Consider the following 25,947-nt stretch of genomic DNA (forward strand, 5'->3'; position numbering starts at 1 on the left):
ATCCCTTCGCTCCTGCTCGGGCATATACCGGCAGCTCGCCAGCGGCCAGCGGCCTACGCCGCCCTGTGCCCAACTCACGCACATCCAGGTCGTCGGCCCGTGCATCCGCACATCCCATCAGGTGGCATCCAGGAGTGGCCCGAGTGGCACATGGTGGACACAGGTTCGTGCCGGACACAGGACCACAGGACACAGGACACAGGACGCGCAGGACTTCGAGGAACGTTTATTTTATTTTTTTGATGATGCGTTTAAACAACCCTGTGTGGCCTGTGCTCGGCCTGCTCATTACTATATTTTTTTCGCTTCTTTTCCCTTTTTTTTTCTTTCACTCCGCGCAGCACGAGGACGATCCCTCATCCCTGGTACTGCTAGGGAACTGGCCACTGGTGTCACTGACGGGGCCTCGCGAATGGGGTGTCGCCGGTTACACACGCTGCCGGTTGTCGCAGCATGCCCTCTCTTGAGAGATCCACAGATCTACATGTGCGCTCAGGTGCCGCCGGCGAAGCGGACACAAGGCGGCGCTTACGTGGGTGGTCGCCGACTTGCGAGTTGTTCGGTGTCACTCACAGCAATGTCTGTCACTGCCACTGTCACTGCCACGGGCCACTGCCCAATGGCCACTGCCCAATGCCCACTGCCCACTGCGGTTCTTTTAAACTGCCCGCAGAACGGTACCTCCGGTCCCTAATAGGGTCAGCCCATTAGCTAGGCTGCACGCTCCGTCGGTCCCATGTTCGGGCACCCGCTGCAGCACCCAGCCTACCACCACTGCAGTACGATGCATGGGGGGTCGTGCGGTCCCGTGGGCACGAGGCGGGTACCCAAAAAGTACATACGACTGTGGTAGCGTGCGTGCGCCTGTTTGTCCGGGTTTACGTACGCTTCCTTCGTGAACAGAGTCATCCACAGACCACAGCCGTATACACACTGTACACGCGGGCAGGCGAGACAACGACCCGCCTGGTGCGGCGTCGCGGAGGGTGATTCCCACCCACGCGCCGGGTTCCAACCTTATGTGCTTTATGTCACTGCGAGGTCGGGAACACTGCTGGCGAGCGCGGCAGCGTCGCTGGAGGCCAGAGGCCTTGCTGAGCGGCCGCCCACGGAACCCCCACATGCATCGCACACGCATGGCGCATGACGGCTGCCGCCCCCCAACGCCAACGCCTCGAGTCGAGCGCTCTTTGAAGTTCACGATCGCGTCGCGTGTGTGCCGCGCGGCAGCTCAAGCTTCCGCCACCACACGGTATTTGATCGATAACATGTCGTTCATCATGTCGACACTGGCGTTTCAGAAAATATACATGATCGCGTACATTTTACGTCTTCCATCGCCCCCCCGCGCGCCTTCAAACGCGCACACATGTAACACCTCTCGTCGTTATCAAACCCCAAACACCCCATATGGCCAAGACACACTTTGCCACCCAAGAAACCCCAACTAGAATCGCGGCCCGCTCGCGGAGCCAGTTCGCGCAAGCGACACCACCGTCTTGGCGCCCGTCTTTGCTAACGCGAGCTTGGGGGCAAGGAGCGCCGCGGCGGAAGTGGCTCCGTTGAAAGCGTACGCCTGCAAGTTGTGAGCCGGAGTTGCAGTGGTGGCACCGGTCGCTGGTCGTGGCACGGCACGTGCGACTCCGGCGGGAGTGATATGCTGCTGCTGTCGCCTCAGGGTCAACCTGGAAGAGAGAGCACGTTAGACTCGTTTCGTTGCTCGCTCGCGATTTTTTTTCTTGCTACTAGGTTCAAACAACGCACCGTTTTTCCGTACCGCCAGCACCTGAGCCTTCGGCGGTGCTGCCCTCTGCTGTGCGAGCGTTCTTCAGGTATTTGGTCGTGGTACCTAAGATTTTGGTCCCATAGGCCTGAGGCAGCGTTCAGCCAGCGGCCCTTTCCTGGTATGACGCGAACAACGAGAAATCCCGAGACACATGTCGGGGACATGGCTAGGCGCCTAAAATTACTCACCTTGATATGCTCCTTGCTCACTCCCTCCACGCGACCAAGTGCGACCTGGTCTACAGGAATCAGTTAGCGTTTTGTCCTGACCTCAGGCATGCCTCGGGTACTTACTGGCCGGCATGATGGCAGCAATCATCTGTATCGTCTCGTCAGGCAGCACCGGTGTATCTCCCTTCGAGTGCTGCGCGGCCCAGTGTCAGGATTCAACGTCTCGGCCGAGTACTAGTCATGAAAATAAGAGGCCCACCTTGCTGCACATCTTGCGTAGATCCTTCAGGCACTGTTGCACAGGCGTTTCGGCGGCGATACCGTCGGTCTCGGCCTCATGCGCAGTGGAAGTCTTGCGACGTTTCGGGCGTTCCGCAACATCCGGGGCTGCGTCTTCAATGACTTCGGGGTCGTAGTCGTCGTCACTGGACAGGTTGTCGACAAAGGCGCACTCGGCCTCGGCAATCTCTTGGCGCGAACGCTTTCGTGACAACGAGGTGGTGAGAGTGTTCTGCTTTTGCTGTGCCAGAGGAACGACTCGGGCCTGACCCGACGTGTCCTTTGTAGTACGCTTTGCAGGGGCCTTTGCTGTACGCGTCTTCTTCGGCGACGCCTGGCGGAAATCCATCTCCATTGTCTTCCGACCCGCCAAGTAAGCTTCAGCGTCAGGCCCCAGCTGTCCCGCACGTCAGCTCGAGTCACATGTAACGATTCCCATGCCACGACACAGTTGAGGTGGGTGAAGGAGTGTCAGAACTCACCCGCAAGTATGCGTTGCTCCATCCCGCTCCGTTGCTTAAGAAGTACTCATCCAGGCCCTTCTCAATGAGCACGTTTTGGACGAGCCGCTCCGCCTCGGCACGGTCCCAGCCCTTGCCCACACCGAACGACGGGTTGTTGTCCAACCCCTTGCCCGCCGAGCCTTTTAACCCACGGAAGCAGTCGACGGCGTTGGTGATGGTGATGCGGTCTTCGCGATTGAACTCCTTGATCATGGTGATCACCTTTTTCGCGTCCTCGGTCACATCTTTGACTGTGATTACGTTCTGGTCGCGATCGAGACACACATCGCAGCCCTGGTGACAGTCCTCGGCGTCGAAGCTTTCGTTGAAGAAGGCGAGGACCTGACTGCGACGACAATCGGTCTTGTTCGCACAGAAGCGCAAAACCTCGCGCAGGTTGTCCTTTTTCCTGTTCTTTTGCGCATAATTCAGCCCCTTGTCTTGATCAATCATGTTCAGAGCAGTCTTGGAGTCGGCGTAGGCGTAGACTTTGAAAATCTGTCAGCGACATGCCACACCAAGAACGACTTACACAGGATACAGGTCGCGGGTAAACCATCACGCCCGGCACGGCCAGTCTCTTGGTAGTAGCCTTCCAGAGAATGAGGAAGCGAATGGTGTATGACGTCTGGTGTGCCGTCAGCGACAGTACAATCAAACGCAAACAGCACTTACATCGAACGTCTGGCTTGTCGATGCTGGGTTCAATGTTAGCTGTCATCTCAAAACAAATAGCTTACCCCATGCCGAACGCCACCTGCTTGTCAGCCATTTCCATGTCATGGACAAAACGCAATTCCGCTCAGACTCACAGTTGCCACAATCACATTAAACTTGCCCTCCTGCCAACCCTCTTGCACTTTGCGGCGGTCCCCCTTGGTCATTCTTGCGTGGTAGTGCCACGCCTTGATGTCATGCTCCTCACGAAGCTCCTTTGCCATGATCTCGCACCTGTCGCGCGACGAGCAGTAGATGATGCCAGTGTCGTCGGGTTCCCTTGTGCCAATAAAGGCAGCGATATCACGCACGGCCGTCTTCAACTTGGGTCGGACTTCATACTGGAGGTTGGGGCGGTTGAAAGACTGCTTCAAGACAGTGCATCCTTTGATCTTGAGCGTGTTGATAATGTCCGTTTGCACCTTGTTGGGCGCAGTCGCTGTGAGAGCCATGATGGGCACGCCCGGGTAGTCTGTACGAATGCTACCGAGCTTCAAATAGTGTTCACGGAACTGTTTGTCAGCAACGCCGGACAGCAGATACAAACTCACGTCATGGCCCCACTGGCTAACACAGTGCGCCTCGTCGATGACGAAACGCGCCAACATTTTGCGACGGAGGAGGTTTGCAAGAATGCCCTTGATCTGACCACCCATGCTGAGCATCTCGGGGGTGATGTACACGACTTTGGTCCAGGGTACAGGTCGGCTCAGCTCTTCGTGTGCCATCTTCTTGTCGGCAGCGGTAAGGTCGCCAGAGTACGCAATAGCGGGAACACCGCGCTTGATGAGATGGCGTGTCTGGTCATTGATGAGGGAGATGAGGGGCGATACAACAAACGTCACGCCCTTGGTTTTGCCTGTCGAGCAGATTGCAGGAAGCTGGTAGGTCAAGCTCTTGCCTCCTCCAGTCGGCATGAGTACAAAGACTGCATTGTCAGCATACTAGATTGTCTGTTGGAGCACTCACCATCCTTGCCGTTCATCGTTTCGTCGACCGCCTCCTTCTGGTTGAGACGGAACTGAGGGATCTTGAACACCTGATGCAACTTTTGCTCGACTTCCTTGTCCCAGGGGTACTTGGCGGCGACTTGGACTATGCGTGGGGCAGCCACACGTCCTGCTGGGTCGGAGGAAGGAGGACCAGGACCACCTAACGCTGACCTTGCAGACGACGCTTCCACCCTCACTGGCTGTGGCGTCGTATGGGGAGGAGGAGAAGATGAAAAGAGGAACTCGTGCGGAATGTCGTTGAACTCGGCGAGCGCTGCAGATGCTGCCAGGTTGCGGCGAGGTGCAGAGGCTCCGCGTGTCTGGCGAGGTGGTGTGCGAGGCTGCCGAGGTTGCAACGGGGAGCTTGCCGGGACGAGCTCTGTAGGGTCCTCCTGCCACTCCTCTTCGGCCATCTCATAATCCTCCTCGTTCCAGTCAGGCGGTGACTCCATGACCATAGGTCGGCGTGATGGGCCAGCCTCGGGCTGCTGCGCAAGCTGTCGTGGTTGAGCTACTGGGGTGCTAGACCCACTGTTTCCCGGGTTGAGGTTCTGCAACGCGTTGCGACGGGCCAATGCGCCAGCTGTTTCCTGCCGGCCGGCCGCAGGCGGTGGAGTTGGATACGAGCTAGTCGCATATGTAGGCGTGCCAGCACCGCTGCCGCTACTGGAAGGTGCTTGACGAGCGCTAATGGCGGCCTTGAACTCGGCGATACGCTGGCTATACTTCTCCCTAGGTTGATGTCAGCACCAGGCAACATGAAAGAACTCACAATTGCCAAGAAGCCATCTCAGCGTCGTAGCCCGTGAGGTCATCCTCGCCGGCGCGGAGCCGGCGCATTTGCTCGTGGAGCATGGAGTTTTGCTCTTCGAGAACGCGGTTCTTTTCGTCTTGCGCTTTGCCCATCATGGCCATGAGATTGCCGAGTGATTCACGGTCCAGCTTTGGGTCGTAGTCGCGCGTGCCGGCACTGTTGCTTGGAACTGGCGGGGGAGCCACTGCGGCAGGCGCGGGCCCGGGTGATCCTGCGTGGGACATGGGCGTGAAGAAGTGTGACCTAACAGTGGACGGTGCGGTTCGGGGAACGGGCGTCTCGATGTTCGAGGAGGGCGCGGCTTTGACGGCTGCGGCAAGGTAAGCTTGACATGGCCTGGCCACGCAATAAAGCTCACAGTTGCCTCCATTGGAGAGTGTGCGCACCGCATCTGGACGGGCGAGCTTGAACGCAGACTAGGCATGTATCAGCAAAATGGCCTCGCACATACCCCGGGCCTTGCCTTCCCTGCCTGCCTGACTCACCTTGGCGTTGGCAACCTCGACGGTGACGGGGGACGGGGCAATGTTACCGCGCATGAGTTCAAGGTTGTTGCGCGGGGGAGGGTTGCTGGACCCCACCGCCTGTCTTGCGGTGGGGATGGTCATGTGGGATAGAGTGCTTGTGATATAGGGGGTTGTGTCAAGAGAGAAAGAGATGTTGTTGTGATCCACCCGCTCGCGCGCGGCCGTTCACTCTTGTCGCATCCCAAGAAAGATAAACGCGTCACTTCGGGTGGCAATAAAGCGACACGGAACCAAACATCCCACACTCACCCAAACACATCACGTGACTTGGGTGACCCGGCGTTTTGGCAGTGTGGCGTTTATGCATCGTCGGCCGCGCTCTGTGGAGGTTGTCCATCTTGCGTTCACAAGCCGTGCTGGTTTCGTCAACAAACCCATGTCCTCTCTCTCCTGCCGGGCTCTGCGCGAGCTGGCAACTCCGTCAAGCTCGAGGCGTGTCCTCGCTTCCTCGTCATGGCTCCCTCGCGCTTCCTCTTCGGCGCTCTCGTCGTCCCATTCGCCGGCTGGCAGGCGCTACGCGTCGTCAAACCCCAAGGAGCGTGAAGTGCCCGTTCAGTGGCCATCAAAACGGAAGGAGGCCAAGGCGACATTCAACTTGAAGGAGGCTCCTCTGAGTGACATTACCAAGGACAAAGCGGCCCGCAAGAACAAGGCAGATGCAGAAGCTCGAGTCGACTACAACCAAGGCATTGCGGTTCCACTGCTTCAGGACCACGACCCAGACGTGAGTACGCGGCAGTGGATGGCGAAAGACCTGGTCGACTAACTGCTTCTGTAGGCTGCGAATTACCGTCGCCTGGCAGCCAACGACGCAGCAGGCTACCAAAAGCCTCCTACACGCGCCAAGATGCTTGTGCGTGAATTCATCCATGACAGCTTGTACAACGTGAGTCTTGAGTCAGAAGGCGCGCTACGGCTCCCACTCGTGCTGACCCCGGACCAAAAGCCCCACTATGGTTATTTCTCCAAGAATGTGGACATATTCACGCCCGAGGACGCCGAAGGCTACAAGTTCAAGTCCATAAGCGACCAGGCCATGTTTCAGGAGCTCATGGGCGAGCGCTACGAGACTGAATATGCCACGCCTCAGGACGGCCTCGGTCGCCAGGTGTGGCACACGCCGACTGAGCTGTTCAAGCCGTACTACGCCAGGGCGCTCACGTCCGCCATTGTGAGCCAGTACAAGCGCAACCACTTCCCCCACCAGGACCTGCTCATCTACGAGGTCGGTGCGGGCAACGGCTCGTTCATGTTCGACGCCATGCGGTTCATCCGCGACGAGTACCCCGAGATCTTTGCCCGGACAAAGTATCGTATTGTGGAGATCTCGTCTGCGCTCTCCCATATTCAGCGCAAGCGTGCCCATGACGCTGGGTTCACCAACGTCGAGGTCATCAACCAGGACTTTTTCAAGTGGAAGGGAGGCACGACCGACCCGTGCTTTGTTGTCGCGCTCGAGGTGTTTGACAACCTCTCGCACGACCTTGTTCGTTATGACATGAAGACTCTGGAGCCCAAGCAAGCTGTTGTGTCCATCAACAAGGAGGGCGACTTTTCGCTCGAGTACGAGACCGTCACCGACCCGTTGCTGAGGCGTGCGCTCGAGTACCGTCGCCTTCTTCCGCTGGCCCCCAACACGCAGCCGCCACTGTCCAAGGCGATGCTGTCGTCGCCGGCCCTTCGCAACTTGTACGTCAACCTGCCATTCGCGCCAAACCTGTCGCCACCCGAGTTTGTGCCCACCAAGGCCGTGTCCTTCCTCGAGCGCCTGCGCGACCAACTGCCAGCGCACCGTCTGCTCATGGCCGACTTTTCCGAACTCCCCGAGGCCGTCGAGGGACGTAACGGCCCCGTCGTGCAGACCCGCTACCGCAACCAGATGGTCCCATGCTCGACCTTCCTCGTCAAGCAGGGCTACTTTGACATCTTCTTCCCGACCGACTTTGAGCTTCTGCGCGACGTCTATGGCCTGATCATGAACTCGCCCGCTCGCCGCGTCACTCCCCCCGGAGCTAACGGCAGCAGTGGCGAGGCCGAGGCCGCGACAGTCGACGAGGAGGCGGCGGCGGCGGCGTCGTCGTCTTCATCTGCGGCGTCGGACCCTAACCCTACGCCGCCCACCTCGATCAAGGGCGCGCGCGCCCAAAAGGCGCTCGACGACGACTTCTTCAGTCCCTCGGGCGTGCGTGGCTTCCGCCGGCGCCATGTCGGCGTCTACACCCAAGCCGAGTTTATCGTCAAGTACGGCGGCGAGGCCATGGTCGGCCCCACGCGCATGAAGGACGGCCTCAGCCCCATGCTCACCATGTATGACAACGCAAAGATCATGTTCTAGACCTATCTCTTGGTGAAGAGAACAACGACGACGACGACGACGACGACGACGACGGCGGCGGCGGACAGACGTAGAAAGGAGGAGTATCTCTCTCATAGCAATAGCAGCATCACAGCTCCATGCATTCTCATCACTAAAGCAAAAGAGCGCGAGAGCGCAAGAGCAGATGGCAGACGCGTGGATGTGGCTGTATCGCGCTCGGTGCTCGTGGCTCGATCAGGGCGGACACGCGACGATTCATTAAAAGACGGCCGATGCTCAGTTTTCTCACGCTACTCTATCTCGTGGCTGGCGCGTTTTTTTGCAGGATCTCTGGCACCACTCTCTCTCACACACTCTTCGCTTCTTTCACGCCGCGCGCAACATGGCGGGCATCACATAGACTACACTAACAATATGGTACTTTGTCACAGGACGAATAATAAGGGAATGGTATGTGGGTGGGTGTGGGGTGGTGGGTGGTAGTAAATCGCAGTTGAAAGGTCACTTTGGCGCCCGAAAAACAAAAACAAAAAAGAGGTGGAAGCCGTTACAATACAGGCCCGAGTCGAGCCAAGTAAGGGGTCTCGGGTCTCGTCAAAGTCAAACAAGATATTTCATTCAGTCGGAGCTGAAGGGGGTTTTGGTCGCGTGGGCCCAGCCACGAACAACGGGCGTGTCGAGCCCACAGATGGGTATTTTGAGGTATCGCGTTATTTTTTTCTACCTGAGGATACTGCGACGGCGGACGCCGAGGACGACGCCCTCGCGCGCAGTACCCACGCCTTGGTCAATGGCGAGGACCTGGTCTCCGATCTGGACATAGTCGACAATGGGCACGTATCGGCGCTCGTACTCGAACGTTGGGGACCGAGGGACGTGTAGGCGCTCCTGGCGCTCGAATGAAGAGGAACGGTGGTGGTGGTCAAAGTTCGGTGCAGATTCTGGAGCTGGCGGAAGCGAGTGGCGCTTTGAACGACGCGCCGAGCGGCGGCGCTTGACTGGCTGAGCGGCGGGGGTGCGGCGGCCAAGGAGGTACCACATTGCCAGACGGCCAACGTAGCCAGCGGCTACTCCCAGGAAGGCTCCAACACCGACCACACCCCCGACAAACACATACACGGGGTAGAGGGCTTGGAGAAAGCCGAAGAGGACGCCCAGGGGCGCGAGGATGAAGGTACGCGCCAGCAGGCGAGCGGTCGATGTCACAGGGTAGAGGATGGTCTGGACGACCGAGAGGAGGAGGTTGACCGCGTTCATGAGGAACGGTAAAGGGATGGCGAGCAACGTGACGGCCAGGTAGATGGGGTACACGATGGTGCCGATGACGACACGCCACATCGAGGTCGAGTCCGACTTTGTGGAAGGGACCGGAGGCAGCTGAGGGAGGGCATAGGGGAGGTATGGCTGTTGGGCTGCTGAGGGCGCCGAGGACCCGCGGTCGTAACCACCACCACCGTGCTGAGAGAGCAAGGGCGACGACGATGGGAGATGTGAGAGGATCTCGTTGTCGTCGGACCTGGTAAGGATTTGCCACACAATGTAGAAGAACACTACATAGACTGACGGTGTTAGCATAGGTGGGAGGTGCTGCTACTCACGGACAACTGCGACGGGGCTCATGGGCTCGTCCCTTTTGAGGCGGCGCGGTGCGCCATCGTCGTCCTCCTCCCACAACATGTCGTCTGTGAACATTGTGTCGGTGCTCATAAACGACGTCCGGTCGCCTGCCATGCCTGGTCGTTGGGCAGAGGCCGTTGTTGAACGTCGGCGCATGTGAGGATGGCCGTGGCTAGACGTCGGATCGGCATGGCGCGGCGAGTGCCGTGATGGGGTTGTCACTTCAAGGGCAGTCAGCGTCACTGGCCACAGTCGGTCAAGGTCGCGTGGGCGTGGGTGTGCCTACAACTCGTCTCCAGCGACCCTGTTGACTCACTGTTTATTGTCTTTGGAAAGAATGCAACTTGTGGGTTGTTGGTGAAAGGTTGTTGTTGGGAAACTGGGCGGCAAAACGCGCGCCGCGTTTCAAGCACAGTAAGGAGCTTCGCTGCGACGGACGCGGGTCGCGGGGCTGTTGGGCGTTGTTGGGCGGCTGCAGTGAGAGAGAGAGACTGCGGGTTTGCAGCGTGTTTCTGACCGGCACGTGTGGGGTAAAAAGGAAACGGAACCGGGGTCGAGGGAAGGGAGGGCGGGGGGGAAGTGTAGGTGTAGGGTGGGGAGAAGGATGGTGTGGGGGGGGGGAGAGAAACGAGTAGCGTGTGTGTGTGTGGATGAGAGAGAGAATGAGAGAGAGAGAGCGAGAACGAAAACGAGGAATGGATCGAATGTGGAATGGAGAGAGGGAGACACAACGAGCAGCCAGGTTTGGGTGGGGCTTGTGGGCGCGGGCAAAGGAGCAAAGCAGTGGTGTGGCCGTTGTGGGCTCTCTCCCGCGCCCGCCCCGCCAGACGCGTCACGCGCCCCCCCCGCCGCCGCTGCCAGCCTCGTGCCTCCTCGCTTTCATGCGCATTCAATGCAAACTGACACCACACACAGTACACCCGTCGACACCACACCAACTGTCGCTTGCTGCCTAAACGCACTGCAGTGTGTCGCTCAACAAGAACAGCCAAAGCATACCGTATACTATCCACTACGCCGTCGCCACCAGTCCCAACAACGACAACATCCGCCCACACATCTTCGCTTCTCTCCGCAGTGTTAAAACCGCGGGTGCTAGATGCCTTTTGGTCCCCCTTGTGCTCCGCTTCGCTTGTGCCACCACAGCGTGGTCTGTGAAACAACCAAGACAAGCAACCATCTCGGCCAGGTGGCTGCCGTGTTGTTTGTCCTCTGCCTTCCTGTTTAACTCGAGAGCCTAATGGAGCCTGTCAAGCAGCCCAAATTCCGCAAACAACTGGATAAACCAACTGACAGACCCGAGTGTTTGGATCCATCACTAAGGCACCGCCATCGAGAGCCCTCTCCAGTTCATCAAGTACGTCATCGAAAAAAGGTCAACTTGGGCAGACGGGGGAATCTCGTTCTGCAACATGCCCAGACCTGCAGTTGCTCTTACTCGTTCTGTTTCTGTGTCTTTTGCTGGTCGGGGTCTTGGTTATACCGCTGATGTCACTGCCAAGCCACACGCAGCATGTGTGCCGTTTAAAGTCCTCTCAGAGCTCGCTGCAGCATCCCCAGTGCGCCAGTGCGGCAAGTGTCCGGGACACCCACACCAGCCTGGTGACCAATATCCCCCACAAGGTCCGCACCAAAGCAGTGTCAGCTGTTCCTTTCGGGCAGGTTACCGAATGTATCCCAGAGCTTTTTAGTTTCGGGTGTCTGGCTCTTGACAACGCGTACGCAAACCGAGAAGTATGATGAGGTGCACAGGTGCGGGCCTGCTTATATACGTCACCTGACTGGCCCTCACAGGCGAACGCATGCCCAACGGTCGTCAACGTAGAGAGTGGGCGACCCGGGTCCTGGCCGTCCTGGGATACTCATTACTCTGTCTGATCCGCAAGGCCCGTTCCTGTCGAGAAATACTGCCCATTCCGTCGCTCGTCCTGCAGTCGGCGCAGAGAAGGTTGGGAGACTGCGTCCCCCGAAAGCCGAACACCTGGGGGGAAGGGGGGACGGAATCTTGGAGCTTGCTTGGCACGGGGTCGTGTGCCGTGGCGTGGCACTGACACATATCTGTGTCAAATGGTCATAAATGCCGACACGTCTTGGATCTCGTGATGGCCTGGGTTGCCTCGTGCTGTCATTTCGCAGCAACATGACTGGGGGAAGGGGAGGGTGACCGCCTAGATGGACATGTTGGAGATGACATAAACGAGATGGGTTTGAGCCCTGCCGTGATCATTCGTGTCAGATGTTGTGGAATGTTCCGCGTCGTCACGGCGTATGCCGTCTCTCCTCACTGATAAAGGAGGGTCTTGCCCCGCTCCCGGTGCAGGCATGTATAGGAGGCAGTCACGGTTAAGTGGGCCTGTCTGTTCTGGTCGTGGATGTTACTCACTGGCAACGTGCAACGGGCCAGGGAGTAGGGGTTAACGATAGAGCGAAAGTAATAAACCTGTCCTTGTTTCCTGCCAAATGCCATCTATCTTTGACACAGGACCTATGTAGGTCCGTTTGGGACTAACATGGGTCTCGTAAAATATCACAGACATATCACAACGACGGGCCCCGAGTGCACTAACATCCAAACCTCTGACTGTTGTGACTATATCAATTGACCGTGACCAAATATGATCGTCACTTCATCTCTCTGAGCCGCTCCAGAAGCCAACTCGCCACAGATTTCCAACCCCGGGCATGCTTACCCCCCCTAGTGCAGTCGCTCATTCCCAGACATTAACTATCCTCTAATTAGACTCCACGGTACAGTCGAGTCGACAACGCTTACCCACCGACTGTGGCAGGAACGAAACAAAACAAGAAACGCAAGATCCCCACACCGCCTTCTTCTCCTTCCCCACGTCCTCACCCTCATCACACACACCACACACACGCCCGCAGCAACCCCGGGAGTCCAAAAGAGAGGCACTCGCCGGGACTTGAACCCAGGACCACTTCCATTGAAACTCAATTAGTTCGGAGCACATGTGCTTGCCTGCCAGGTGACTGGACAGACAAAGAACCCGAAGGAAGTATGATAGCCACTACACCACGAATGCCGTTTGCGACTGGGAATACGGCAGCGACGGGCGGTTATAAGGTGAGGGGAGGTCGGTTTGCAGCTTGGGCTCGGAAGGCGGGAAGGTGGGGAAGGGAAGGGACAGTGGACGAGTTGTGGTCAGGTTGAATGCTACATGTGAGCTGCAGGAAAAAACAGAAACAAATCACCGAAATTTATGGCCTGCCAACAGGATGTTTTTCGCTCGCGGTCAGTACCAACTTGCTGTGATCTATTGACACGAGAACGAGCCTACGACCGTCGCAATGCACATCTCATCTTGTGTAGACGTGAGAGGTGTCCAACTGCGACTCCTGGACCACCAACCGTCAGTAGCGTTTATTCAGGATTCTGGCCAGCGCGCCACATCCGCCACGCACCCGGCGCACCCTATCAAGGACCACCGATGTCTGGCTCCGGCCAGTCCTGCAGTCCTGCATCTAGCCTACATTGCAGGCAGCAGGTGCAGCTCGACGCCAAGCCGCCACACTGCGCCAGCCCGAAGATCAAACGGCAGACCAGGACAACGCCAAAGGGGGGTGGACATGACTCTGTGTGGATGCATCCTTCGCAGGTCGTGACAGATCAAGCATGGACCAGCGGAACCTAGGAAGGTTCGAGCCAAATCTGTATAGGCTCCACCGGTACACATGAGCTAGAGAGCGGTATGCACAACACCCGTCCTCACTGTATCCTTGTAGTTCCCCAGCGAATGTCTCATCTCCTGTCTACAACAATACGTTCTCTCATCTAGTATGTACTACAACAGTGTAACCTTGACTACATACAGTACTGCTGTTCGCCGCCCCGCTGGTACCACCAGGTCGACCTGCATCGTGTCCTCTGACACATGTGCATTCTAAACGTTCTACGCCGCCGTTTACGTCCCCCCCCCCCCCCTCCCGCGCGCGCAGAGTCTCATCTATTCTCTATTCTCCTCTCTTACTTGGGGAAGAAGGCGCCCACAACACCGCCGGCAAAGATGGTGCCCGCCGTGTAAATGAGCACGGCGCCAAAGTTGGTGTGTCCGTATCCGCCCGCGGCGCCGCGGAACGCCCCCGTCTTGAACAGGCCCGTCGAGATGGGGCCCGAGGTAAGGTTTCCCACGCCGCGGAGGGACGCAAACATGGAAAACAGCAAAACAGACATGCGCGGGTCGTCTTTGCAGATACCCCTGATCATCTTGGACCACAGGCTGACAAAGCTGAGGGCGGTGAGTCCCCAGACGATGGAGAAGAGGACGAGCAAGGCGGGGGACGTGCCCAGGCCCCACAGGGCGAGGACGGAGATGGCGGCCAGCACGCACGAGCCCGTGATGGTGATGCGGGCGGGACTGCGGTCCGAGACCCACCCGGTGAGCGCGTTGCCGGGGACGGACGCGGCGTTCATGATGGCCACGAGGACGGTACCGTTGGGCTGGGTGACGCCGACGGTCTCTGCAAAGGCTGAAAGAAAGAGTTAGCAGGGATATTTTTGGCGCTCGTCACAACTCTTCGACTCACTGGGGATCCAAAGTGTGGGGTTGAAGTTGCCCATGCTGGTGAGGAGGAGCACGAAGAATCCGATCCAGAAGGCCGGCGTCTTGACCACCGACCAGTCAATCTTGCCGTGTGCGTGGTGGCCCTTTGCCTGTGCCGAGCGTTTGGGGATGGGCACACGGCGCTTGATGAACACGAGGCAGACGGCATTGAGCACACCCCACCCGATCGCGAGCGAGATCATGGCCGCCTTGTACCCGAACCGCGTGAGCAGAGCCTGCAGGATGAGGGGCCAGATGGTGCCGCCGACACCGGTGCCTGCGAACATGATGCCCGTGGCGAGGCCGCGGCGCGACACAAACCACTCGTAAATAAGCGTCGCGCACGGGAGGTACAGCGCGCCGGCGAACGGGTAAAAGATGCCCATGGTGATGAGGAGGTGGTACGCCTTGGTGACGAATGCCGAGCCAAAGAGCGCAGCGACGGCAGTGACCAGGCCGATGATCTGGAAGTAGCGCTGCTGGCGGGGAAAGGCCGTGAACAGACTGAGCAGGGTGAGCACCAGAGACCACACGCCACACCAAAAAACGCGCCACGACTCACGGGCCAAAGACCGCAGCGGAGATGTACAGCAGACCGGTCTGCAACGTCGCTGCGTTGGTGAGGGTGCTCTCGTCGTTGGGAAACAGCTTTGTGCTCCAGTACACGTGCAGCACGCCGACAGTGTACGGCAGTCCCCACACGGTCGTCTCAATCACCGTGGCCGCGACCAGGAAGCGCCATGCGTCCATGCCCTTGTCGGCGGGCGGGAGCGCCGGCGTCACTAGCTCGCCGGACATGGGAGCGGGCTCGCCCCCGGCCTCGAACACGGACGCACGGCGCTCACGGCTGCCCGAGCGCCCGCTGTACTCGCTGCGGATGGACGGGGCCGCCGTCGTCGGGAGCGAGGGGCCGACCTCGGGTTCGCCAGGGTATGTGCGGACGGGGCCAAGCTCGATGGTCGTGGTCGTGGTCATGGTGGACATGGTCGGGTGGGCCTCGAAAGGGTGAGCTCGAGTGTGCGCTGTTCAAGCTGGTCTGGGTGGGATGGGCGGTGTACAGTGCAGAAATTGTGATGCAACGAGAAATCAAGACACGAAACGAGCCATGCGGTCAAAGTGGCATGGAGTCGAGCCAGATTTCCAAAGTCTCGCAGCCGCATTGAGTCGCATGAGTCGTTCCGAAAGTTGATTTCCATATTATTTTCCTCGGATCTTGCCGACTTTTTTGGGCGTGTTGCGGAGCCACTATGCTCCACCACCCATGGTCCGTGTGTGGCCCATCGCTTCCTCTCGCACCGTTTTGCGCTTGGCGACATGCGCGACCATGCGGTCGTCCGGTCGAGACGGACCGGCGTCGGATGCAAAAGCGGCTTCACCCATGCGACATGTGCACCTGTGCCGTAACTCGATGCCAGGCTGTGCGCTGTGCACCTCAGAGCCCAACATAGGTACCACTGGCGCTGCCGAAAAGCTATTCTCGGCGGGCCCGCAAAATCGATCGAGATGCAACAAATGCGAGAGAGGGACGTCGACGCGTCTCCCGTCCAACTTTGCTGCACACGGACACAGAGCAGCAACGCGCCCACCCACCGTTGTCCGACGGATCGACGCAGGCTGTGTTTTGTACGTGCTGTACTGTGCGTGTTCCGGCAACTTGGACTGAGAACGGCTGACCCTTCGAGGGCCGCTCAATTGGCCGTGCGTGCGTGCGTGCGGCAACGGCCCGATGGCGCTGGATAACGGCGCCATGATGGCGTTCCAAGGCCAAGGCCGGGTTGTTTGTTGTGGCCTGCGGACGCAGTGGTGGCTGTGGCTGTGGCTCTGGAGCGCGAGTGGTGGTCATGGACAGTGCAATTTAGGCCGCCCCGTCCACACCCATGATTGTCTTGTGTGGAATGAGGCGAGACCTTGTCTTTGAAACAAGTGACAGCCCAGCACAGGGAGACAACTCCGTACTCCCCACTTCTGGCCCTCGCGCAGAAACCAGACATCGGACACCTCAATGCCCACTCTGGCCTCTGGGCCTCCGCGGGACTGGGGTACTGGGGGTTGTTGTCGGGCATACTGCCCTGCCTGTCACTGGTGCCACACGGGGACCATGCTGGGACCACATATGTACTGGTCGACGCTGGGCACCGGCTCACACGGCAACCTTGGCGCCACGGCTCAACGGTTAACGGTTCAACATTGGCCCATGGCAAAATGCGGTGTCGGTGGGTGGCAAAAACTCTAGCCCACCTGCTGCGCCAAAACCCAAAAATACAGAATGCACGAGGCCTGGGCCGGGCTCGCGGGCTCGCGGGCTCGGCTGTTCGGGACGACGGTATGCATGCATTCCATTCCATTGATGGGCGCAAGCCGTCCGGGAGAGAGAGAGAGAGCTTTGGTATAGCTTGGTACAACGATAACGGCCCAGTTGAGTGTGGGGGGCCAAAGGAGAGAGCGAGGGGGATTGAACAGAATAGAGAGAGAGAAGAAAGAAAAGAGACCACCGAGAGAGAGCACATCCGTTTGTGCGGCTTTGGCTTGTACTTAGAAGCTGTCGTCGAGCTCGCGCGCGTCGCCCATGGGCGTGAGGAAGGCGACCTCCTCTTCGCGCACAATATGCTGTTCGTCCTGTGCCTTTGCAATGGCCTTTTTGGCCAGGTGGGTGAGGTACACGAACAGCACCAAGCACATGATGAGGCCGCCGTACGTCATGCCGGCCTTTACGCGTTCGTGGTGCAGGTCCTCTTCGGAGGGGGGTTGGGCAGGTGTCTTGCTGTCGTCCTCGCTGCCAGTGTATGCCGCGGACAGGTCGTGGATGCCCGCACCGATCCACGTATGCAACACGAGCTTGCACAGGGAGATGGCGGTGCACGCCGTGTACGTCTTGAGGGACAGGCTTGGTGCTGACGCGAGGACGACGTTCAAAAGGTTGTAAGGGTAAGGAGCGACTCGAATGAGCAAGAGGAGGTGGGGGTTCTGGGGGATGATTTTGAGGAGAGACGTCGCAGTGGGGGAGGACGCCAGGCTGTGGTGTCATGTTAGAGACTGGCTGCGGGGGAAGCAGACGGAGCACACTCACGATCGGGTGACGGCGTCACGCAACAGAGTGCGGGACACGACAAACACGACGACGGCGCCGACGAGCGACGCAATGTAGCTGGCCACGAAGCCGTGCCACACGCCAAACGTGTAGCCAGAAAGAACGATAAGAGTCGAATACAGGGGAAGAGGGGGGATGGTGGTGATAAAGATGAGAACGGCGTAGACGACGAGACCTTGGTAGCCCATGTCATACAGCTCCTTGCTGAGGTTATCGAGGGCTGTTGGTAGCGGGCATCAGCGTTACTGCCCCCCCCCCCCCCCCCCCTGTGTCCCGCGCCGCCGCCAAAGCAATACCAATGTACGCCACCCTGGTACACCGTGCTTTTTGCTACTCACCTGAGAACAGCTCGCCCTTCCAGAACGCAGCTGCTGCGACGAAGCCAAGGGTGGTCACGATCCAGCCGATAATGAGTCCGCGGCCCAGTGCGCCGCTCTTCGAGTTGCAGGCGAACCGATCACGCACGGCGCGACCCAGCAGGTCGGCCACTGGCGGCCGCACGCGCGGGGGCAACTGGGCCTCGACGCCTGCTGCGGGCTCGGTCCATGCTGGAGGAAAGTGCGGTGACTGCGCCAAAGGAGACGGAATCCTTGCGTGGCCATAGGGCGACGTGGGGGAGCGGGGCAGCATGTTGTTACCACCACCGCCCTTCTCCTCGGACACCTCAACGCTGGCGCGCCGGCTTGCGGCGAGCGAGTTGGAGCGCGAGTGGCCGTGCGTGCGGCTCCAGTCGGCGCCAGAGGTGGACCCCGTCGAGGCCATGACGGTTGACGCACCTGCGCCAGAGCCGCTCGCGGACGCCGCAAAGGGCACCGTGCGCATTGGTTCCACCGAGAGTGCTGAAACGTGCTGCGCGTACGCCGACGTTGGGGAGCGTGGGCTGCTGCTGGCGTCGCCTGCCATGCTGTTGGTGTAGACGTGCATGCCGGCGTGGGCAGTGTATGGGCGGTGGTGGGCCATGCTGGCTGGCGAAGGGATGGACAGTGTTGGGACGGTGGGAGGGCTGGGGTCACGGGCGGGGCGGCTGTCGGTGTGGGGGTGGTGGGCGTAGGCGCCGTTGTATACGCGAGTTGCCATTTCTGAAGACGCGCGCGCGTGCATGCTGCTGGTGCAGCACAGCGGGCGTGTGGGGGAGAAGGAGGGCCCGGGGGAGATGGGGAGGTGGTGCAAAGGGGTGTGGAAAGAGAGTGTGTGGGTTGTTGAGAGAGATGCAGCGAGGAGGTGGGTGGGATGGGTGGGATGGATTTAGACCAGCGAGCGTAGTGCGTGCGTGCCAGCACAGCCAGCACCAGCCAGCACGCACACGCCGGACCATTTGTGCCCTTAAGCGGCGAGGGGTAATTCGGGTTCGTGTCTCGTCCCGTCACTTACAGTTTATTTCCTATTTCAACAGGTCGGCCAGCCCATGCCTCCAGCATCACCCCGCCCCCCCCCTTGCTCCCTTCATGTGCATTGCATGCACGCAACGTCCTGTACAGTAACACCCACACGAGTCCCCCCACCTGCTCACTCAACTCTCATGCATCTCTCTCACCGCAGACACTTCTTGACACATACCTAACCCTCTGCACAGTGACTGCGACAGTGTCAGTGCCCCGGGTGCGCGCCGGATGTCCAAATCGAGCCTCCATCCATCCCTCTCCCCCTCTCTCAGTGCCAGCAACTAGCAGCTTTGCTTTTTGGCAGGGACGGGACGCTGGGCAACCAGCACATCCTGCGTCACATGCGGGGCACCAGTCCCTCTTGCCCCTCTTTGGCCCTCTTGAACCTCGTTCTCCTGGCTGCTTTTTTTCAATGCGCAATCCGCCATGGCCCTGTATAGACCCCTCGAGACCAAGCACACCCGTACACCGACTGCACAACCACTAAAACGATCCTGGACACACGGCCCCCGCCACCACCCAGGCCACCAGGCCACCACCCCGCGGCGCGTCACACTTCGAGACCAGGCCGAGAGGAGCTGGAGGGGAGCCGAGGGACCGAGGGGCCCGCCGAGCTGGCGCGTCGTCGCGTCGCCGCCGCGTCGCGCGCTGGCGCACAGTCGAGGCAGGTTTGTCGTGCGCAGCCGGCACGCCCGCCACCCACTCGTTCGCACCCTCCCGTCCTCACTGGTCCAGCGACCGACGCGGGGGTCTGGCCAGCCAGTCCGGAGTCTGGGCCGTCAGGTGCACTGGCTGGGCGGCACTGCGGTCGCGGTCACCAAGAGCACATATTGCCAGCCACAATGTCCTGGAACCGCGATGTGCGGTCGCGCCCAAGTCTTGTGTCTCTCGCGGCGTCTCTGTGGCTCCCCAGGGTACAGTTCGTATGCCAAGTATATGAGTGGAATGCAATGCAAGTGCAGAAATGCTGGCTGTTGTACAAGATCTAGCTACCCGTGACGAGGGGGGGTGCTTCCCTCCATGACTCTACTTTTCGGCGTCGCTGCCACGGCTCGTGCCACTGCTCGCGCCGGCCTGTCCACTGACGCCCTGCTCCGACGCCGACGACTCGGACGCCGAGGCCGACGCCGATGACTCGCTCGATCCCGATCCCTCGGCGGCGCTCAGATCCAAGACTCCCGGATCCAGGCGACCCGCCAGGCGCTCGGCCTCCACCTTGGCCGCCTTGGCCCTGCGCTTGAGGAGACGGTGGGCGCGCATCTCCTCGCGCGCGGCCACTTCCTTGAGGAGCATGTCGCGCTCCGCCAGGCCGATCCGTCGTTGCTCGAGACCCAGCTGGCGTTCCTCGACCGACTGCTTTTCCGCCTGGTGGATGTGTTCGCGGACACCCGGGTAGACGACGCCGTTCAGGCCGCCGACCTCGGCCTTGAATTTGACCATTTCAATGAGCATGCGGCTGGCCGGCGTGGGGACGTGCAGGCGCTCGCCGAGCGAGACGAGGAAGCCGTTGATGTACTTGACCTCTGTCTCGCGGCCGTACTTTACGTCCATGGCCATCGAGCTCGTGTTGGCCTTGGTGCTGCCAATGACCTCGTGGATGATTTGCAACAGGCCCTCGGTGGAGAACTGGCGGACCACGTCGGGCTGGGCCGGCGTATCGCCGCCGGCAAGGGCGTGCAGGTAGGTCGTGAGCACCTGGCTCGTCTCCTCGGTCACCTGGTTGATGAGGCGGTGGCCCGGACCGGTACGGTGGATGGCGCCGTTGGGCAGGTATCCGCCGCCCAGGACCGCTGTCAATGGGTTGACCACTGCGTTGACGGCGAGCTTTAACAAGAGCTGGTGGTACAGGTGGGGCATCGGGAGGAGCGAGGGGGAGAGGGCGGTCATGGACAGGAGGGCCTCGAGCGTCTCGTACAGGTTGTCCAGGCCCTTTCCTTGTGGTGGCAGAGGCAACGGGGATGTGGGCGAGTCGGGTGGTGTGAGGGTCGGCAAGCCGCCGACTTCTCGTCCCCACAGCCAAGTCTCGACGTCAAAGCCGCGCGGGTCTGGCACAATACCCCATTTCACCGCGCCTTGTCCCGGGCGGGACACGTGCACCACCTGGCCAGGTGTAGACGGCGTGACGCCGTGTGTCGTGGTACCGAGCAGGAACTGCGGTCGGTCGTTTGCGTCGGGCCAGAACTTGTCGCACAGCTCGTCATAGACGCCCATGCCGTTCTGCAAGAGGGCAATGACCGACGAAGAGGATATCCGGTGCTTGAGACTGTCAATGGCACCTGCAGTGTACGGCGCCTTGGTGCACACGATCAGCGAGTCGATCGGGCCGTCGTTGTCCACCCCGGCGACCTGGCCAGCAGCCACGGCCGCCATTAAGCCGGGCAGCTTGAGGTGGTTTGTGATGCCGACGTCATAGCCTGAGGAAACAGTCGTCTCTCCTCCAGCGCGAGAGACCTTGAGCTCTGGTCCTGGTCGTGGCAGTACTGGCTGGTCGCGGAGGTACTTTTGTTTTCTAAAGATGGCGGCTGTTCGGAAGAGGAGGCAGATGTCAGCCTTTGGCTGTGCGAGCCGCAGGTGGTGGGCGACGAGTGTCCCTATCGAGCCAACGCCGAGCTGGAGAGGAGTGGGGTCAGGTCAGGTCACGGGAGAGAGAGAGAGGGAAGAAGAGGGCGAGGAGACTCACGACATGGAACCGCATGTGCTCCGAGGGTGTTGTGTATAGGTGGTTTACATGCGACTTGGAATGGCCATAATAATCTTAGAGCCAGAGACACCACTGACGTGCCTCGGGCGGGATCAAAATCAAACTCCGATACCCCCGCCTGGTGGTGCTGGCTGGCGCTGGCTGGCTGGCTGCAGCTGGCTGGCTGGCTGTGAGTGTGTGCGCGCGCGCCTGGCTGTGGGCATCGGCGGCGATGTACGGTGAGCAGAATGGTGAGCCTGCCCGCCTGGCTGCAGCTGTCCCCCCCGCCCCCGCCCGTCCGGTGCCGCTCGCAAAAGTCGACCATCAAAGTCTCCATCATTTACCCGTCCGTGTCTTTCACCTCCCTCCATCTCGCACAAGCAAAGCAGTCTTCCACCACCAAAGCAATCACAGCACCACACAGACACACGCACCTCAGCAACCCCCTCACCCCCCTCACACCCACCCCACTCGTATCCAACAGCACAGGCGCGCACCGTCGCCCCGTCTCTGCAAATCTCGTTCAATCACACCCACCTTTCACAGTACGTCTCACGCGACACACACCTGCACAACCCTCTCCCGCTCTCCCCCCCCTCCATATCGGGTCTTTGGTCAGAAGACTCCGCCCCCCCGGATCAACTCTTTCCCCCACCGGCCGTCCAATGTACCGCCATCAACCACCTTTTCCAGTGCTCGTCTAGAAGCGAGTCACTGCAGAGCTGTGTTTCTCCTTCGCACTCACAGGACTGCTTTCGTGCGCCCCCCCCCGCTCTTGCGCGCGCGCACGAACCCCGTCGTCCTCTTTCCTCAATTTCCACACTCGTCCTCTCCACTCCCCTTTTGTCACAATTTTCTGTTGCTGACTTTGCTCCAAGATGTCCATGCACTTTGCCCCCCAATGGGTCAAGCCCATCAAGCCCACGGGCTCGGCGCTCACGCCGACGTCCGAGGTGCCCCCGCAGCACCACCACCACCATCACCACCACTCCAAGGTCGCGCCCTCGTCGTCGCCCTTCCCGGCTCTTGGCCAGCCGCGTTCCGGATCGCCCAACGCCGCCACTGCCCATGTCAACCCGCCGCCTCTCTCGTACTCGCGCGTCACCCACACCCAGGCGTCGCCGTCGATGGGCGGGGATGGCTACTTTCCCTACAATGGCGACGGGAACGGTGATGCCGACCCCAGCCCTTTCCCCTTCCGCTACAGCCGCGAGCAGATCCTCGCCGTCTGGGACGAGGACAAGTTCAAGGAGCGGCCCATCGAGCTCCTTCAGCTGGCTGAGAGCGGCGCAGTGCTCGTGAGCAAGAACGTCGTCAAGCCCGTGGGTCTGCGCGATCTCACCGACTTGGAGAAGAAGGTGAGTGTCACGGTGCACCGAAAGCGGCAGGGGAGATCATCGATCATCATCCCCCGCCGCAGTCTTTTTTCTTTCCCCCAGTGTGCTGATAGCAGCTCCTCTCCACTTCCGTGCACCCGCCCATGCCGACCCGTCGCCCCGCCCATAACCAGGTGGACCCCGCGGCTCCCATGGCTCGTCGCGCTCCCCAGCCTGTCGGCGGGGGCGGCGGCGGCGGTGCTGGTGGAGGCGGCGGTGGTGGCAGCGGAAAAGAGCAGGCAGCTCCCGCGCCCCAGCAGCCCAACAACCCTCGTGCTGGCTTTGGCGGCTTTGGACGCGGCGAAGGCGGCGCGTTCGGAGGAGCAGCCAAATTCAGCGGAGCGCTCGCCGAAGGCCGCCAGCCTGGTGGTCTCGGCGGCGGCTTTGGCGGCGTTGGAAAGCGCGCGCCCCGCCGCGACGCCGACGATCCGCTCCGTCCCTCGGCTGCCCCCACCTGGCGCTCGGCGAGGAATGCCTCTGGCGCGTTTGAGGGCGTGCTAGGGTTTGGCGGTGGTCAGCCCGCCCCGGCCCAGCAGCAGCAGCAAGAACAGCAGCCCGACGACCCGGCCGTCAATAGCAAGTCCGCCGAGGACGAGCGCTTGAGCTGGGCCGCAGGCCAGCGCAAGTGGCGAGCCACTCCTCAGGAGGACACGGCCCTGGACTCGCACCAGGAAGTTGCTTCCGAGTCGGTCATTGCCACTGCCTCGGCGACGCCCCTCCTCGAGCGTGACGCTACCATGCTCCGCGAGGCCACGCCGACGCCGTCCAACGCCCACTCCGAGGCCTCACAGGCTCAGGAGCGTGAGGATCTCGGTGCCATCAACTGGCTCTACCGCGACCCCAACGGCCAGGAGCAGGGTCCGTTCTCTGGCAACCAGATGCACGAGTGGTACTCGCACTCGTACTTTAAGGACGACCTCCCGATCCGTCGCCAGCACGAGACCACGTTCCACACGCTGTCCGAGCTCAAGACCTTCACTGGTAACGCCGTCCAGCCTTTCCTCTCGACCGTCCGCCCCCGTCTTCCCCCCAACCTTCCTATCCCTCTCGCTGCCATCCAGACCACCCAGATTTCTCCCAGCCCTTCGCCTGGCCTGAATGAGCAGTTCCACCGCCTCAACCTCCAGCAGCAGCAGCAACAGCAACAACAGCAGCAGCAGCAGGCGTACAACGCGCAGCCGTACCCCAACCACTACGGCCAGCCCCAGTACAACCCCGTCCCCACCTACCTCAATGGCCAGCAGCCTTGGAGCCCTGCTCCCGGTCCTCAGAGCCCGGCTCGCATGAACGGCCCCTACGGCTCCATCGGCGGTCACCAGCAGCAGCCGCAGTACGGCTTTGGCGCTGCTCCCATTGGTACCCCCGTCCAGCGTGCCCCCGACGTGTTCTCTGCTTCGGCCATTGGCCAGCCCTCGCCTTGGGGTGCCCCCAGCCCTGTTGCTGCCTGGCAGCAGCAGCAGCCCCACCTTGCCGCCGCCCAGGCGCCTGTCCCCGCTCCCATCCCTGCCCCTGTCCACCAGGCTCCCATTGAGGAGCAGTACATCCTCCCCGCGGAGCCTGTTGCCCAGTACCAGCCTGAGGCGGAGGAGCAGCAGCAGCCCATTGAGCCCGAGTACATTGCCGCCGAGGACGAGTTTATCGCCGAGTCCGAGTCCGAGGTCGACGAGGCTCTCGAGCTTGAGTACGAGTCTGAGGAGGAGATCATCGAGGAGCCGGTCGTCGAGGACGAGCCCACGCCCGAGGTCGAGGCTGTTCAGCTTCCCCCCGCTGCCGCTGCTTGGGGCAAGACCCCCAAGACGTCTGCCAGCCGCAAGTCGTCGGTCAGCGGCCCTACCCCGGCCCAGGCTTCGAAGCTCCCCCCTCCCCCCGCGTCGCTCCCCGCCAAGCCTGCCGCTTCCAAGGCTGCCGAGACCGCTCCTGCCCTCGCTGTCGTCACTCCCGTGACCCCGGCCAAGGCCGAGAAGCCCAAGGCCGCCCCCTGGGCCGCTACTCCTACCGCCTCGCACGGCCCGTCGCTCCGCGAGATCCAGGAGCTCGAGGCTCGCCAGGCCGAGGCCCGCAAGCAGGCGCTTGCTGAGGCTCGCGCTTCTGCTTCCCCCGTCCCCATCGTCCCCTCGACCGCGTCGGACGACATGCCCACCTCGCTTGCCTGGGGTCTCCCCCAGCAGGGTTCCAAGAGCTCGGTGTCGCCCGCTCCCCCCTCCTCGGCGGCTCCCGCTTGGGGCGGCAGCAGCGACACGCCCAAGAAGACCCTCAAGCAGATCCAGGAGGAGGAGGAGCGCCGCAAGCAGAAGCTGGACGCCCAGGCCCGCGCCGCCTCTGGCGCCGCTGCCGCTGCTACCGTCAAGCGCGGCTACGCCGACCTCGCCGCCACTGTGGCCCCCACCCCTGCTCAGGCCGCCGCGGCCGCCGCGCAGGGCTGGTCCACCGTCGGTGCCAGCGGCAAGGTCACCGCTGCCCCCACCAAGCCCACCGCTACTCCGGTCATCCAGAAGACTGTTGTCACGCCCAAGGCTACCACCCCTGCCCCCGTCACCGTCGTTGTCCCCTCGGCCACTGTCAAGTCGAACGGCGGCTCGGACGACACCCAGCCCTCGGTCGAGTTCATCCGCTGGACCAAGCAGGCCCTCACGGGCCTCACCGTCAACGTCGACGACTTTATCCAAATGCTCCTCCAGTTCCCCATCGACCCCCCGGCCTCGTCCCGCGCCGACCTGCTCGAGATCATCTCGGACAGCGTGTACGCCTCGTCGTCGACGCTCGACGGCCGCCGCTTCGCGCAGGAGTTCTTCACCAAGCGCAAGGCCGACACGCAGCGCAACAACGCGTCGGGCGCCCGCGGCGTCCAGAAGATTGCCTCGCTCGCCGACGTCGTCAAGACCCAGCCCAAGCAGCCCAGCGCCGACCTCGGCTTCAAGGTCGTCAAGGCCAAGAAGGGCCGCAAGGCTTAGAGAGAGCGACGTTGGTAGACGTTGGTAACCATCATCATCACACACACCCATACATACATAAAAGCATTGCCCACATTGCGGAGAGATACGATGCACCATATCACAACTACGAAGGGGGGGGGGGGGGGGGGGGGGGGGGACTCCAAACTGCCAAACTGACCTCGTTCCTTTTCCATGCGCATATCG

At 60.8% G+C, this 25,947-nt stretch overlaps 6 protein-coding genes and 1 non-coding gene across 7 annotated transcripts; 2 read left to right on the forward strand and 5 right to left on the reverse strand.

The window, feature by feature from the left end:
• Positions 1–6,164: 6,164 nt before the first annotated feature.
• Positions 6,165–8,123, forward strand: EHS24_002838 (uncharacterized protein; the record flags this gene model as incomplete). Its single annotated transcript, XM_028618559.1, has 3 exons — positions 6,165–6,512; positions 6,567–6,674; positions 6,735–8,123. The coding sequence occupies 3 exons, from the start codon at positions 6,165–6,167 to the stop codon at positions 8,121–8,123; spliced, it is 1,845 nt and encodes a 614-aa protein (XP_028472926.1).
• A 702-nt stretch (positions 8,124–8,825) lies between these two features.
• On the reverse strand, positions 8,826–9,836 carry EHS24_002839 (uncharacterized protein; the record flags this gene model as incomplete). Its single annotated transcript, XM_028618560.1, has 2 exons — positions 8,826–9,664; positions 9,704–9,836. The coding sequence occupies 2 exons, from the start codon at positions 9,834–9,836 to the stop codon at positions 8,826–8,828; spliced, it is 972 nt and encodes a 323-aa protein (XP_028472927.1).
• A 2,795-nt stretch (positions 9,837–12,631) lies between these two features.
• EHS24_002840 lies at positions 12,632–12,766 on the reverse strand. Its single transcript has one exon. It is a non-coding gene; the product is annotated as a tRNA-Pro (tRNA).
• A 941-nt stretch (positions 12,767–13,707) lies between these two features.
• On the reverse strand, positions 13,708–15,259 carry EHS24_002841 (uncharacterized protein; the record flags this gene model as incomplete). Its single annotated transcript, XM_028618561.1, has 3 exons — positions 13,708–14,210; positions 14,268–14,788; positions 14,847–15,259. The coding sequence occupies 3 exons, from the start codon at positions 15,257–15,259 to the stop codon at positions 13,708–13,710; spliced, it is 1,437 nt and encodes a 478-aa protein (XP_028472928.1).
• Positions 15,260–16,816: 1,557 nt separating this feature from the next.
• EHS24_002842 (uncharacterized protein) lies at positions 16,817–18,449 on the reverse strand (the record flags this gene model as incomplete). Its single annotated transcript, XM_028618562.1, has 3 exons — positions 16,817–17,297; positions 17,352–17,592; positions 17,711–18,449. 3 exons carry the CDS (start codon positions 18,447–18,449, stop codon positions 16,817–16,819), a joined length of 1,461 nt encoding a protein of 486 aa, XP_028472929.1.
• A 1,331-nt stretch (positions 18,450–19,780) lies between these two features.
• PAN5 (2-dehydropantoate 2-reductase (Ketopantoate reductase) (KPA reductase) (KPR)) lies at positions 19,781–21,449 on the reverse strand (the record flags this gene model as incomplete). The annotated part of the gene is made up of 2 exons (XM_028618563.1): positions 19,781–21,364; positions 21,435–21,449. The coding sequence occupies 2 exons, from the start codon at positions 21,447–21,449 to the stop codon at positions 19,781–19,783; spliced, it is 1,599 nt and encodes a 532-aa protein (XP_028472930.1).
• An 869-nt stretch (positions 21,450–22,318) lies between these two features.
• Positions 22,319–25,761, forward strand: EHS24_002844 (uncharacterized protein; the record flags this gene model as incomplete). The annotated part of the gene is made up of 2 exons (XM_028618564.1): positions 22,319–22,792; positions 22,888–25,761. 2 exons carry the CDS (start codon positions 22,319–22,321, stop codon positions 25,759–25,761), a joined length of 3,348 nt encoding a protein of 1,115 aa, XP_028472931.1.
• Positions 25,762–25,947: the final 186 nt, after the last annotated feature.

The sequence above is a fragment of the Apiotrichum porosum genome, assembly GCF_003942205.1.
Source record: "Apiotrichum porosum strain DSM 27194 chromosome Unknown scaffold_14, whole genome shotgun sequence".
In the NCBI taxonomy this organism is placed as follows: domain Eukaryota; kingdom Fungi; phylum Basidiomycota; class Tremellomycetes; order Trichosporonales; family Trichosporonaceae; genus Apiotrichum; species Apiotrichum porosum.